The following is a 13171-nucleotide window of genomic DNA, read 5'->3' on the forward strand; positions in this document are numbered from 1 at the left end:
CATATGAAAAGATCTTCTAAATTTCCTTTCTTGTGTTGCCTTCTTGGCCAAGGACTTACAGCCCAGGTCAAGGGCAAGAATGAGTTTTTTCACCTGGAAGTAACCACTGTGTCCTTAGACTGGATGCTTAGCCTTGCCCACTGAAGTGCCTCCCAAGGCAGAGCAGAAAAGAGGCCCCAGGGCTTGGGATGGAGTTGTTGGAACAGCCAGCTTTCTCTGGGGTCTGTTTTTGATCTTAAAATCCATGATGAGTTTTCAATCTACTTTCAACATATCGAGGTTTATTTTAACATTCAGAAAAAAATTAACATCAAAGTTGATACGTGCCCCCCTCCCCCGCTGCCCCCAGAAAATCATTTAGCAAAATTGCTGCTCTAAGAAGATGGTCCATCTTTAGCTTGTGGTATGTGGGGCCCACACTAGTTGTGAGTCTCTGTGGGCAGGTGTAGATGGCCTCTGTGATGATTAGGGGTGCATAGGTGTGTGTCCTGCAAGGTGGGCTGTGGTAGGTTCATGCGTATTTCCCTTGGCCTCTTTATACTATTGGCCAAGGCTCTGACTGCATCAGACAGGGAGAAAATAAATAACTCCTGCCTGTGTGGACCTCCCATTCACATTCCAGGTTAGGGAATGGACTACTAATTTAGGATCCAAACTGAGTTTTACATGGCCTGAAGGAGTGAATGTAGAGCCAGTGCCCTGAATGGCAAATGTGTTTTATCCTTTGAACCAATTCCAATTGATTAGTTCTGGTTGCCTACAGTGCTGTCTTAAGAAGGCATCTGTGTTGCATCAAGGCTCAGCTGGGAGGAGTGCTGGGATTGATTAGCGATGTCTGTCAAGGCCTCTGGAGGGACAGCTGACCCTATATTTGCCATTCTCTGCTTTTGACATGTCCTTAACTCCTCTCTGTAAAATGATTTTAATACTAACAGGTGACTCTAAGTGTGAGATACGGATTCATGAGAGAGAGCAGGTAGATGACATTTTAAGAAAACCTAACATGAGAAAATGCAAATTTACAAAATACATAAATCTGGAGCCAATTATTGCCATTACAGAAAGATTCCATGAAAGGTTCCTTTAAATAGCGAGCTCCCCTACTGCATTAAAATGATGATTTAATTTACAAAAATTCACTTTGCATGCAACTCTTCAGGACTGTGTCCATGGAGTAAAGCAGGCCACACCTGATTTTTTTAAACCTCGGCCCAAACAATATTCAGGATGGCTGCTGCCACCTAACTTGAGTCTCTTGATGATTTCCACTCTCCCCAGACTTCCTTCCTACTTCCTACCCCAGAGTGTTGAGTAGACAATCTGGGTGGTGGTCAACAGCTGCTGGCTTCCACCCTGCCACGGCTGCATTTCATTAGTGGGTAAACTGATTGCTCCGAGTATGTTTATGTGTGGGTGTGGTTGTACAAGTCTGTGCACTCGGTGCACTATGTATGTAGATACAGATACACACAAGCCATTATCTTGCTCTCAGCCCACCCTAAATTTGTTCCTGCTGTAAGAGTTATAAATGGAAGGTTCCAATCGCCTGGTGGATACAGCCTTCTGGTAACATGTGCCCTGGATTCCAGCTCCCCATCCTCTTAGTGTTTGTTTATATGTTATTTACCCTTGCATCAGAAAACTTCCCCAGACCCTGAGCCTGAGTCCCATTATCCAGACATGGAACCCTCCTCTTCCTCTGTGGCCTCGAAAGCCCCAAATGGTTTTCTGATTTAGAAAATTAAATATAATCTGACTCTTGTGGCAAGCTATGCAATTCCCAACCAACAGACTCTCCCATTAAATATATAACATGCAGAACATCTAAAAGTATCACTGATCTCACATGAATTTGAATTATAGAGGCATTCAGTGCCCCTCGGGTAAGATAGCCAGCTTCTTCCCAGGCACTCAAAATTGGGCAGTTTTCCAGTGGACCATAAAGCTCCCGGGAATGCTGACTAGTGCGTGTGTTTGAATTTCTGATGCTCTTTAAAGCCACGTAAGTCAGGGAAGAGTACCTGAGAGGTAGATCTTCCCTTTCGCGGGGTATGGCCTTCCCCCACACAGAGTAACTGCAGTAACTTCTCAGACGCAGAGCACAAGTATTGTCTCTGTTTCAACATGGTATTTTTTAAATCTCAACATAATTTTTCCCTGGGGATGTTTTTTGTTTTCCTTTTGAAAAAAGCAAAATGAGACAGTCACAGTGAACGCATCAGCCCAACTCCACACTTTCTTCTGGCCTAACGTGATTCTTCCTCTTTGAGGTGGAGGCTTTCAGGCTTGTGGGAGGTCATGCGGCCCTTTCCCTTCCATCTTCACAGGCTCGTCCGTCTGAGCCAAGCGCCCCCCATTGTACTGCGCTGTGACAGCCGCATAGGTACAGCCGTAGATGGCGGCCACCAGCATCATGAGACACACGATCCCACACACAACCCCGGTGATGACGACGGTGGCCACCGCATGACGCAGGTTAACCGGCCTCGGCTTGGGTTTGAGCTCACATTCCGAGTGGTCTCGCTGCCCCGTGCTGGGGCTCTCAGGAGACCCAGGGCCCGGCCGGTGGGCAGAACCCAGCTGCTGCACCCCCCATGTCCCCACACCCAGAGAAGGGAAAGGGCAGGGCTGGTACAGCTCGTGAGGGATCTTCAGGAGGTCCTTCCCCTTCCAGGTGTCGGGTGACGCACAGGTGACACTGTCTGTTATTCCCCCTTTAAAAAACAAAAGCAAAGGCTGACAACAGAGCCTGGTAGGACTGGATTCCAAAATCCTCAGCCTGCAAAAGCTTAGGTAGATATGATTTATAAAGCACCTTTTTCCCCATCTTTGGAGTCAAAGGACTTTATAATTTTAGGATTTCTAAGTTGGCTAAATGCTAGAAACGTTACACACTAAATGGGCAATTATGTATGACCAAGAATTCGTTAGAATCCAAGTCACTGCTACCTGATAAATGCTGAGGGAAAAGCCCTGTAGAAGCTGACAAGAAGGGGAACTGGAGGCCAACCTGAGGCACAACATGCCTGCCACTCATCACCACCACCCCCCAAAGAACCCCGCCCCACGAGACAGGTACTGTACCAAATTCCCACCAGAAATCTGAAACAACAGGTAAATGAAATAAATGTCCTTTGCTGTGATGTTATGTGTTAATTACAAAGACCCCATGTGTCTACCACCTGTCTTCAGTGATGCCAAAAGGGAAGGTCAATGGCCTTTTGAGTGTTTGTGTGTCTTTGACAGTAATATTAGTTTAATTCATGGGATTAAGTACAATTAATGTGTCTCCTCGGGCCTTGGAACATTCAGTAATTTGAGTACCGAACTTTCCAGCACGTTATTAGAGCCAGTTTCCATTCTCTGTAAGGTGATTGATTTCCTCAGGTATGTAGACTAGTGTTGTTCAGGGGTGGGGGGTGGATTTGGGTGCCCAGCAATTGTTTTCTAGAAAGAGTACTGAGCTAACAGATTTCATTCTGGCCACATATGACCACTGATTTACTGTTTGACCTCTGGCAAATTGATTTCTCTGGTTAGATCTTTTGCCATTAAAACACCGTATTTGTATCTGATTTGATAGTTTACAAAGTGGTGCTAGAGAAGTCCTCACAACTGTGCTCTAATGGGTAATTCTTGTCCAAGGTCACCCAGGCCATAAGTGGGTGGATCAGCACTCAAACCCTGCCCTTCCTCTTGATCCCAGTTTTCCCACTGCACTCACAGCCTCTCTCCACCTCCTCCTCCCTTTTCTCCCTCTCCTCTGGAACCTCTTGAGGTCAGTGGAGTAAACACAATGACCTTCAGTTAGGCTCTTTGACCAGTCAGAACTTGGCTTGCATGACCTCAGCTCCCCCAGCTTAGCTCCCCCAGCTGCCATGAACTCCTCCCCCAGGATGGCTGTGAAGCCTGGCACCACTCTTGGCCAAGTTAGGTTCTTTGTACACACCACAGGTGGATTATGGAATTATGCGAGAAAAATCACATGCAGGAGACGGTCACTTCAATGTAATTATAACCTGTTGCACAGCTTCCATCCATTGTCTGGGTCTCATAAGCAGAGTCCTACAAGGCCCTGTGAGTAGATGGAGCCATTTTGTAGTGCAAGCATTATCATGGCCCAGGTCACACTGGGATTAGTGGCTATGGCAAAATTCAACCCATACTTTTTGGTCACCACTGCTTGAAACTGAATGGCCTATGACTAATGTCTCTTAGGTCCCTCCTGGCTTCTTCAGTAATCCCCTGAGGCAAGAGCCCCAACTCTAAAGCAAAAAGGTATCAGAAGTATTTCTTCCTTTCCTGAGCTCATATGCAGGAGGCCAGAGGTACAGGGTGGTTGCTCCTGATGAGCCCTAGGTGCCCTTAGGCTATGCTGAGACTATAGATCCCTGTCTCATGGACCATTTCATGCCTCTGCCCAGCAACTTGTTATAAGACAGAAGGCCACAGAGACTGAAATGAAGTCTGAGAAGAAGTAATGACATTTAAACTGGCCAAAGAACACTGAGACACCCCCCCAGGGAAAGAAAGGCTGCCAGCCATGGGACCCACAATTCTACCAGCTGACCCATTCTTAGACTGGGGTGGTCCATCCCATCACTCCAGGCTTACACAGTATCTTCTCCAGTTTAAAGCTTCCTTATGATCAGTATTAGGGTGGGGCTCATGGCCTTGGGACCCAGAGTGCTGAAGAAATACACAGGCTGGAGCCAGGGACATCCTGGAAGTCAGAGGCTATGGCCACCAAGAGCTCCCTGTCACCTGTGCAGCTGTGTCCTTGGGATTCACCTCCCAGCCTTCCACTACCATCTCCTCAGCCATGACCCCAAAAGGCAAATCTGCTGATGACAGCTTGAGTGTCATCAAGGGAAAGGCCCCCTCCCTTCTAGATTCATAGCAGCTGATAATGCAAGAAGCTGCAGCTTGCCGAGCCCTCATTATCCCCTATCTGGCCACCGGTAGCTCTTAACCAGTGTCTTGGAAGAAATTGGATTCAGATTTTGAGTCTGTGACTTAGCTGTGCCACCGTAAGCAAGTACTTGGTCATTCTTTGCCTCTGCTTGCTCATCTGGAAAGTGGGAGGGGAGGGTAATGCTGAAATTCATCTCACAAGATCACTCTGAGGTTCAGTTGGGTGAAGTATGTCAAGTATTTAACACAATACCTAACTGTAAATGTTACAGTTAGCTATTGACAAGAAGATGATTTGAATACTCTTGAATGGAGAAAGAGGAATACAGATTACAAAATCTATGTGCCTCCTTTTGTGAAGGAGATGTTTAGTAGGTATTCATGAAAGCACATTTTTTGGCTCTTGAGCCCACAGGAAGGCAAAATTTCCCCACCCATTGTAGTCAGGTTGGGGACTTAGTTCTGGCCCATGGAAATAATGAATGCCACTTTCAGGCCACAAAACCACCTGCTTAATCCTCCATGTGATCTATTCCCACTTGATGGTGACCGTAGAGGCCACGTGGTAAAGTGGCACCATCAGAAGCTGGAAGGGGCTTATGTCCATGAATGACTGCATGGGACCCAGCCCCACCTCGCCCCTTGGTTCTAACGAGAGTAAGCAACAGACTTTAATTGTGCTCATCACTGACACGGGTGTCATATCCACCAGCCTGTCCTGACTAATACTGTTAGTGTTTGTATTTATTTATGTAGCCTTTAAAAAATAAGGTCTTGACCAATATCTGTTTTGCCTTATTCAGTATCTATTGTTCATGATGCAATCTGAGAATCAGAATGTGCTCCAGGAACTTTCTGGCTTAACTCTGTCAGCTTCCACCTGGTGATGCTGAGAGGTTGGGAGGGACATTAATGTGCCCAGAGGTCAAAGTTTGTGAGTTTGTGGCAGAGTAGGGGAGCTTTCTTCTAGCCCATGCTGCTTCTAGTATCCTGGACCTGGCAACTATCTTTTGTCAAGAAATGTTCTTTGATGAAAACTTTCTGTGATGGTTTAGTGTATGCTTAGAATTTAGTCAGAACACAATTGCTAAAGCCACTTTGCCTCTAGGTGTGAAAAGTTTTAATTGCAGCCTTTTATTAGAATGACTTTTGCCACATTGCATGCCCCCTGTTGTAGGTCAACTTGAAGATTATTTGGCTAGTGATAGGCTATTTGCTGTTACATTGTTGAGAGGGATTCTTAGTTCAGTATTGTATGTCTGAACTCACATTGTGTTCTATCCGCCTTCCCTCTATGTGACAGCTACAACCATCCAGATTTTTCTGATCCCCTAATTCACGTCTATGGCTCTGATAGCTTCCTGAGTTAGAGGCTCAAACATACAGCCACCAACTCAACAGCACCCATAATATATATGGGTATGTATTGGATATATAATGGGCATCCTGAACTTGACTCGCCCCAAATTCAACTCTCGATTTATGGTCTCCCCCATATACTAGCCCACTTGCCAAAGAAGGCAGCATCAAGACCTGCACTGCAACCTGTTCTAACTCAATGCTAGCCTATAATCAATGGGAAGTGGAGGTCTGTCCCTTATCAGCCCCTGGCATCACTATTTATGTGGTTAATCTTATAGGACAATACAAATTGAATTTCCCATAATCTCTCTTTTCTTCATTTCCCATTCCAGTCCATTTGCAATTTCTATCTGTTCAGTATTCCAAGTATCTCCCAAAGTTGGTCATTTCTCGTAACACTGGTCTGAGCTACCATCTTCTTTTCCCTGGGTGACTGAAATCAGTTTCTCCCCTAATCCCCTTGCTGCTGCTTCTGCAGCCTGTTGTCTGTTCTCCCTAGAGTCACCAGAGTCACCTTTTGACATGTAATTAGATATTGTTCCCTTGACTAGAATTCTTTAAGGGATTTCCATTTCATCTAAAATAAAATCCAAATGACTCAGCCCGCTCTGCACATTCCTACCTGATCTGGCCCCTGAGTACTTGTGTTGCCTCATCTCTCTGCTCTCTCAGCCCCCTCCTCTGTTCTAGCCACTTTTCGTCCCTCTTTTGTCTCTCACTCAAGCCAAGCTTACTCCCCTGTCAGAGCTTTTGCACTTTCTATCCTTTTTCCCAATTATCGCATGGCTCATTTCTCCTCCTTGTTCAGGTTCTGCTCACCCATGTCACCTCCTTGGAGAGGTCTTTCCTGTCCTTCCTGTCTGCAGTGGGACCCCCATCCTATCACTGACTCTCCCCTCACCCTTCCTCATTGTTTTCCCAGTGCCAAGTGCTGTCTGAACTTAGATATTTATTGGCCATCTTATTTAACATCTGTTTCTGTTATCAGCTTGTAACCTCCATGATAGTAGAGATTTTCTTGTTCACATTTTCTCATTGCCTAGAAAAGTGCCTGGCACATAAGTGGCACTCAAGTATAGGAATGAATGAATGAATGATGAATGAATGATGCTTGAAAATTAAGAGGAAAGAAGCATTGTGCTACAGAGGAAAGAATGTACGGCCAAGACCCAACAGTCATTCATGCTATTCTTATCTGTGCTTCTACTCCGTCATTTTGGAGAAGTCACTGATCATCTCTGGGCCTCCATTTCCCATTGATTATAGGCTAGCATTGAGTTAGAAGGTTTGGAAAACTTTATTTCTATAAAGATCCAAATAGTTAATATTTTAAGCTTTGCCAAATAGTCTCTGTCACAACTATTCAGCTTTGCCTTTATAGTGCAAAACAGCTAAGGACATGATAAATCAGCCTGGATGTCTCCCAATAAATATTTACAAAAACAGGACTGGGGCTGGATTTTGCCCTTGGGCTGTAGTTTGGTGACCCTCTGGGTGATTTCCAGAGCCCCCATCTTTAATGTTCTAGATTCTTTTTCTTTGATTTTATCATCTGGTGAAGAAATAGTAAAGAACTTTAGAGAGGGGTCCCTATTGCATCCAATTTCAATAACAGTGGTATTTGCTAAAGCAGAAGGGATAATCTTAGGGAAGATTTGTAGCTATCAAATTGGTAGATGCATACACAGGGGGAAACTCCCAAGGAGAGATACCAGGCTGGATCACACTTGAAAATTAGAGTTTGGTGCCACTTTGGAGCTGAGCGGTTATTGAGGGGGTGACTGAATTTCCCTCCTTCTTAGGGGCCTGCAGCTCTCAGATAAGTAATGTTGTTAATCAAAAAGTGGAAAGTTGTCTCCGTGAATCATGTTTGTAGATGCATTTAAATCCTGAATTTAAACAGTCTCTAATGACTCACTGCCTCTCTTGCCATACCATGAAATGACATCAGTGTGAAAAAGCTTACACTGGCCCCTCACACACTCCTCGATGTTCCTTCTAATGCAGACAACAGATGAGGTTCATCCTAGGCCGGTAACACATAGATGAGAGGTTCCAGATAGACGTTACTGACCTTTATAGATAAATTTCTCCAGCCAGAGTTTAAGACTGAGCAGGTGGCAATTGCATTTCCAGAGGTTGTCCTTGAGAAATAAAAGCCTCACGTTGGGCATGGATTCTAGGAGCTCTCGATCAAGCTGCTGAAGCTGGTTTTGTTGAATTGCAAATACCGTCAGGTTTTCCCAAGGCTTACCCAGGGATATGGGAAGGTGGCTTATGTTGTTTGATGACAAATCAAGCTCCCGCAGCTGTGGGAGGGAATGGAAAAGTCTGCTTTCCAGAGAATGCAGGGAGTTCTGGGTTAGGTTTAAGACCTGCAAGTGCTGAAGTCCATGGAAGACTCCAGGGGCCAGATCTGAAAGGGAATTGTTGTACAAGTTCAGGGTCCTGAGGTGTGGCACCGACCTGAATGCAAAAGCAGGGAGCTGGTGTATCTGGTTATCTTGCAAGTGCAGCGTTAGGGTCTGAGGAGGCAAATCGGGAGGGATTTCAGCCAGACCCTGCCGGCTGCAGTCTACAGACCGTGAGGGTGAGTGACAGCGGCACCTCGTGGGGCAGCCACACACCACCCGGAGCAGGAAGATCACACTGGAAAGCAGAAGCAGTTCACCTGCAAGCAACGAAAAGAAATTGAGATCAGAACCAATCTGTAAGTGATGTCAGCGTTTGTCCCCCCTTTGAAATCACAAGTACGGTGACTCGGAGCCAGCTAACATCTACATCTACCTGTACGAGACATTCTGTCACTCCCCATACTTAGGAAAGTCAGGCTGGGCTGGGTTCCTCCCCAGCGTGGTCAGCTGTTGCACAGTCTGTGCTAACTATGGTCAGAGGCCTCGGGAAAAACACTTTCTTGGTGGCTCAGTAATAGGGAGATGGAAGACTGTCAAATAGAAAGGTGAAAAAAATCTTGGGGGGCACATGCCTGTTGTAGGGTGCAGCAGAATTATATGAGGACAGAAGTTTAGAAAAATAGCAGGTCAGTCAGATATTCATATTTCCAAAAGGTATGCTCCAGATCGGTGCCGTCCAATGGAACTTTCTGTGGTGATGGAAAGGCTCTGTATTTGCTGTCTAGTATGGTAGTTGTTAGCTGCATGTGGCTACTGAGCTCTTGAAACACGACTACTGCAACCAAGGAACTGAATTTTTATTTGTATTTAATTTTAACTAATTTAAATTTATTAAAAAAATTTTTTTACATTTATTCATTTTTGAGAAAAAGAGAGCATGAACAGGGGAGGGTCAGAGAGAGAGAGAGAGAGAGAGAGAGAGAGAGAGGGAATCCAAAGCAGGCTCCAGGCTCCAAGCTGTGAGCACAGAGCCCGGCGCAGGGCTGGAACTTAGAAACCGTGAGATCATGACCTGAGCCGAGGTTGGATGCTTAACCAACTGAGCCACCCAGGCGCCCCATTAGTTAATTTAAATTTAAATAGCCACATGGTGGCAGTGGTTACCATATTGGATAGGGTAGGTTTACAGTATTCCTATATATTGATGTCGTGTTTGCAAGTATAATTCCATGAATGATTATCATCTGTACTTTTTATTCAAGAGATTTTAAAAATGCAGAAAAGCATGTAACAAACACCCATATTCCTATAACAAAGTTCTGTCAATCATTCATAGTTTGTCATATTTTTCACCTCTTTTTTCTTTTAACTTAAAGAAACAAAGCATTACTGAAATCCCTTTGATTAGCACCCAAGTGATGTTTTCCAGCATGAACCCTCCTCACCCCTACCATCACCAATATATCCCTCTAGGCCTTTAACAAACAATACTTCATAACAACAACAATAGCAAACAGTCATGTATCCCATGTTTTGAGCCAGGCACCATTATAAGTGCATTATATATATAATCTTATACATTTAATCCTCATGACCTTGTAAATCTGGTTTCATTATTATCCCCATTATAAAGGTAAGGAAACTGAGGCACAGAGAAGCTAAATCATTTGTCCAAGGTCACATAGACAATGAGTAGCAGAATCGTGATTTGAACCCAGTCTGCTTCCAGAGTCTGCCAGGATCCTTATCTGCTATGTTTTACCACCTGTAAAACTTTTATACCCCCCACCCACACGCTACATGATGTTTTATATAGTGTGTTTTAAGACTATATAAATATAGTCCTTGGCACATCTCATTCTGCAATTTACTCTGTTCACTCAAAGCTGACCTATCCATGCAGATATCTAGAGGGTTTGTTCATTCCTTTTAAGTGCTATAGGCAATTCCGCAGTGACACCATGCCAGATTTAATATTTAGCCATTCCCTTACTGGTGGGCATTTGAGTTGCTGCTGCTTGCCTTCACTACAGATGATGCTGCAGAGAGCGGCCTTGCACGGGACAACCTGACCATGCAGAAATTACGAAGAGGGTCTCTGGAATCAACAGGAGCTTCCTCACAAAGTTCAGAGAGGATGCTGGGTTGACATTTTTTTAGATACTGCCAGAGTAGCTATAATTCTTCCTGTTTTGTTCCAGAGATTTGAATTTCAAAATATGGCAAGGACATTTTGTTAAATTGGCAGAGGAATTCACAAGGCCACACATAATATTTAAAACTCAAGATGTTGTCTACGTATAGAGAGAGCTTTTAGAAGAGGTCGTTTGTTTGCTTTGGGCCTTGAGTAGGGAAATAGACAATGTGGCTGTCCAATGCACTGGGCCTCTGAATTCTCTACTGATATGAACAGTGCCTAGGGCAACAGGGAAGATATGTGGAGAGTCTTCTGAAAATTCTGCTTCATTTAGTTTAGCTCAAGGGATATAGAACATCAGAGTCCCCTTCCCTGTTCCAAAATACAAAAGAGCAAAATCCTTGTTTCCCTTTCTGTAATTTTGCAAATAATCTAAATGACTCTTTTCAAAGCCAACACATCTTCCTGGGAGAGAAGAGTCAATGCCTCCACTTTAACTGTGGGGCTCAGGCATCAATTAGTTGCACAAAATCTAATCTGAAGCCAGAGAACAGGATTTCCACAGAGTCCACTAATCTATTAATGAAAGCCTTGTCCTTCTGAGCTTGTATCCAGCTTGTTCCTTCTTCCTTAGGTCCCACTCCCCCACCTGCCCAAGGGGACGATATATGAACTCCAACTTGAAGCGCTGTATTTTCTATGAAATGGCCTGCAGCAGGCCGACTGCATATCCAACGATAGCTGAGCACATTTGTCCCCACACCCTTCTTTGGACCCAACGTGGCACAAATACACATTCCCCACTAGAGACATTTTCTCAATCTGTTTGGTCTTTAGAGAGATACAACCTGGAAGTAGGCTTCCCACAGATACCTTGCAGAAGGGACCCCTTTCCTCTCACGGACAGAGAACTTTTCTAAGGCAGGAGGGGATTCATCATGGCTCACCTTTCATGACTGAATCTCCGCAAGCTTCCTTGCTGAACCCGTGGCCCACCTCTATTAATCTGCAGATCGACAAACCGAGGGCATGGCAAACCCAGAGCCCAGCTTGTCATTCACTTTTTCTGAATCGCGCTTGTGCTTTTTCTTCAATGCAGCAAAGGGTTGTGGCTTCCAGGAGACTGCTTATTGAAGCAATGCTTCCACCGTCTCCATCTGGCTGGGATTGTTTTCCATAAGAGGATCTTTTGATTGGGCCCCTCTTCTTTCTTAAAGTGTCGGCCTCCCCAAGATCACCCTTGCTTTTCCCATTCAGATGGCGAGCCCCAGAGAGAATGTTTGTCAAACCTCAGTGAACAGCTGTAGCATTCAAACATGACCTCGATGGCTCAGCCTTTTTGATTATTTAATCTGCTTGAAGTCCAGGGCACCGAAATAAAACTGCCTTCTTAATCCGGTGGTGGCTTCTGAATTCTGTTGACTTATTAACCATGCTGTGTCAACCCCCGTCGGGTTGGGGGACGCTCGCCGTGGCTCCTCGATCTGGGGGTCTAGCAACAGAGCCAGCAGAGTGTGTAATATGAGGACAAATTGGCCTGCTGGAGGCTGACACGGTCTCCACAGTGCACTCGTTTCGTCTTATTCAGCCAACGTCCGTAGGGATTAGCTTGTGTTGACAGGGTCTTGATGCTCTGAAATTCATAGTCATGGCTTCCTTTAGTGGACATCACAGTCTCTTCTCACTGGTGCCACAAATACTTCTCAGCTGCTCCTTTGCTTTCTCCCCCCGAACTGACCTTTCGGTTCGCCTGACTTTGGAAATACTTCTCAGTCTTTCATCATTTCCCTGATGCTGAGGTTCTGGCCCTTCCCTCATTTTTCACGTCTGAAACAATAAAGCTGCCCCATGAGCACCAGGTGTCCATGAACTGTGGCTGTTCCCTAGTTGAAGCTGCTGGGAGCTTTCCCACTGGGGACTGGAACATTCTTTGAATGTGCAAATCCCCCCGTCATTTGCTGAGGTGGGGTTTCAGTGTCTGAGGCTTCTCCTCAGCGAGGCCAAAATGCTCCCATGCCCAAGGCGACTGCAAGGAAGGTGAAAACCGTGCTTTTACTGATGTAGCATGAAGTGGCAGTGTAATAGAGCAGTTGAGTGTGGGATTTGGAATTAGATGGGTCTGGATTTGGATTCAGCTTCACCATTCACCAGCCCGATGTCTCTGGGCGAGTGAGTCTCCCTCTGGGATCCTAATAGCCTCATCTTTAACACAGGGATAGTGATATTTTTGGCTTCACAAGATTGCTCCAAGGATTCAATTAAAGCAAGCAATGCGTGTCATGGCCCTGAATGCTTTAGTAAATGTTCACAGTTACCCATGAGAATGCCTGGCAGGACCTCTATGCTGCTAGCGTCCAAAGCACAGCCTTGACTCGACAGGGAGGAGGAAGACGCTGACCAAAGA

The 13171-nt window shown here is 45.2% G+C and overlaps 2 protein-coding genes across 4 annotated transcripts in view; one reads left to right on the plus strand and one right to left on the minus strand.

Moving 5' to 3' along the window:
* CACNA2D3 (calcium voltage-gated channel auxiliary subunit alpha2delta 3) overlaps nucleotides 1–13171 on the plus strand; it is an 860144-nt gene that overhangs the window by 719032 nt on the left and 127941 nt on the right. The window lies entirely within an intron of this gene.
* On the minus strand, nucleotides 262–12626 carry LRTM1 (leucine rich repeats and transmembrane domains 1). Its single transcript, XM_043587662.1, has 3 exons — nucleotides 11715–12626; nucleotides 8351–8947; nucleotides 262–2714 (listed from the first exon to the last, which is right to left on the minus strand). The coding sequence occupies exons 1-3, from the start codon at nucleotides 11719–11721 to the stop codon at nucleotides 2281–2283; spliced, it is 1038 nt and encodes a 345-aa protein (XP_043443597.1). The 5' UTR covers nucleotides 11722–12626; the 3' UTR covers nucleotides 262–2280.

This window comes from Prionailurus bengalensis, chromosome A2 (genome assembly GCF_016509475.1).
Source record: "Prionailurus bengalensis isolate Pbe53 chromosome A2, Fcat_Pben_1.1_paternal_pri, whole genome shotgun sequence".
NCBI lineage: Eukaryota > Metazoa > Chordata > Mammalia > Carnivora > Felidae > Prionailurus > Prionailurus bengalensis.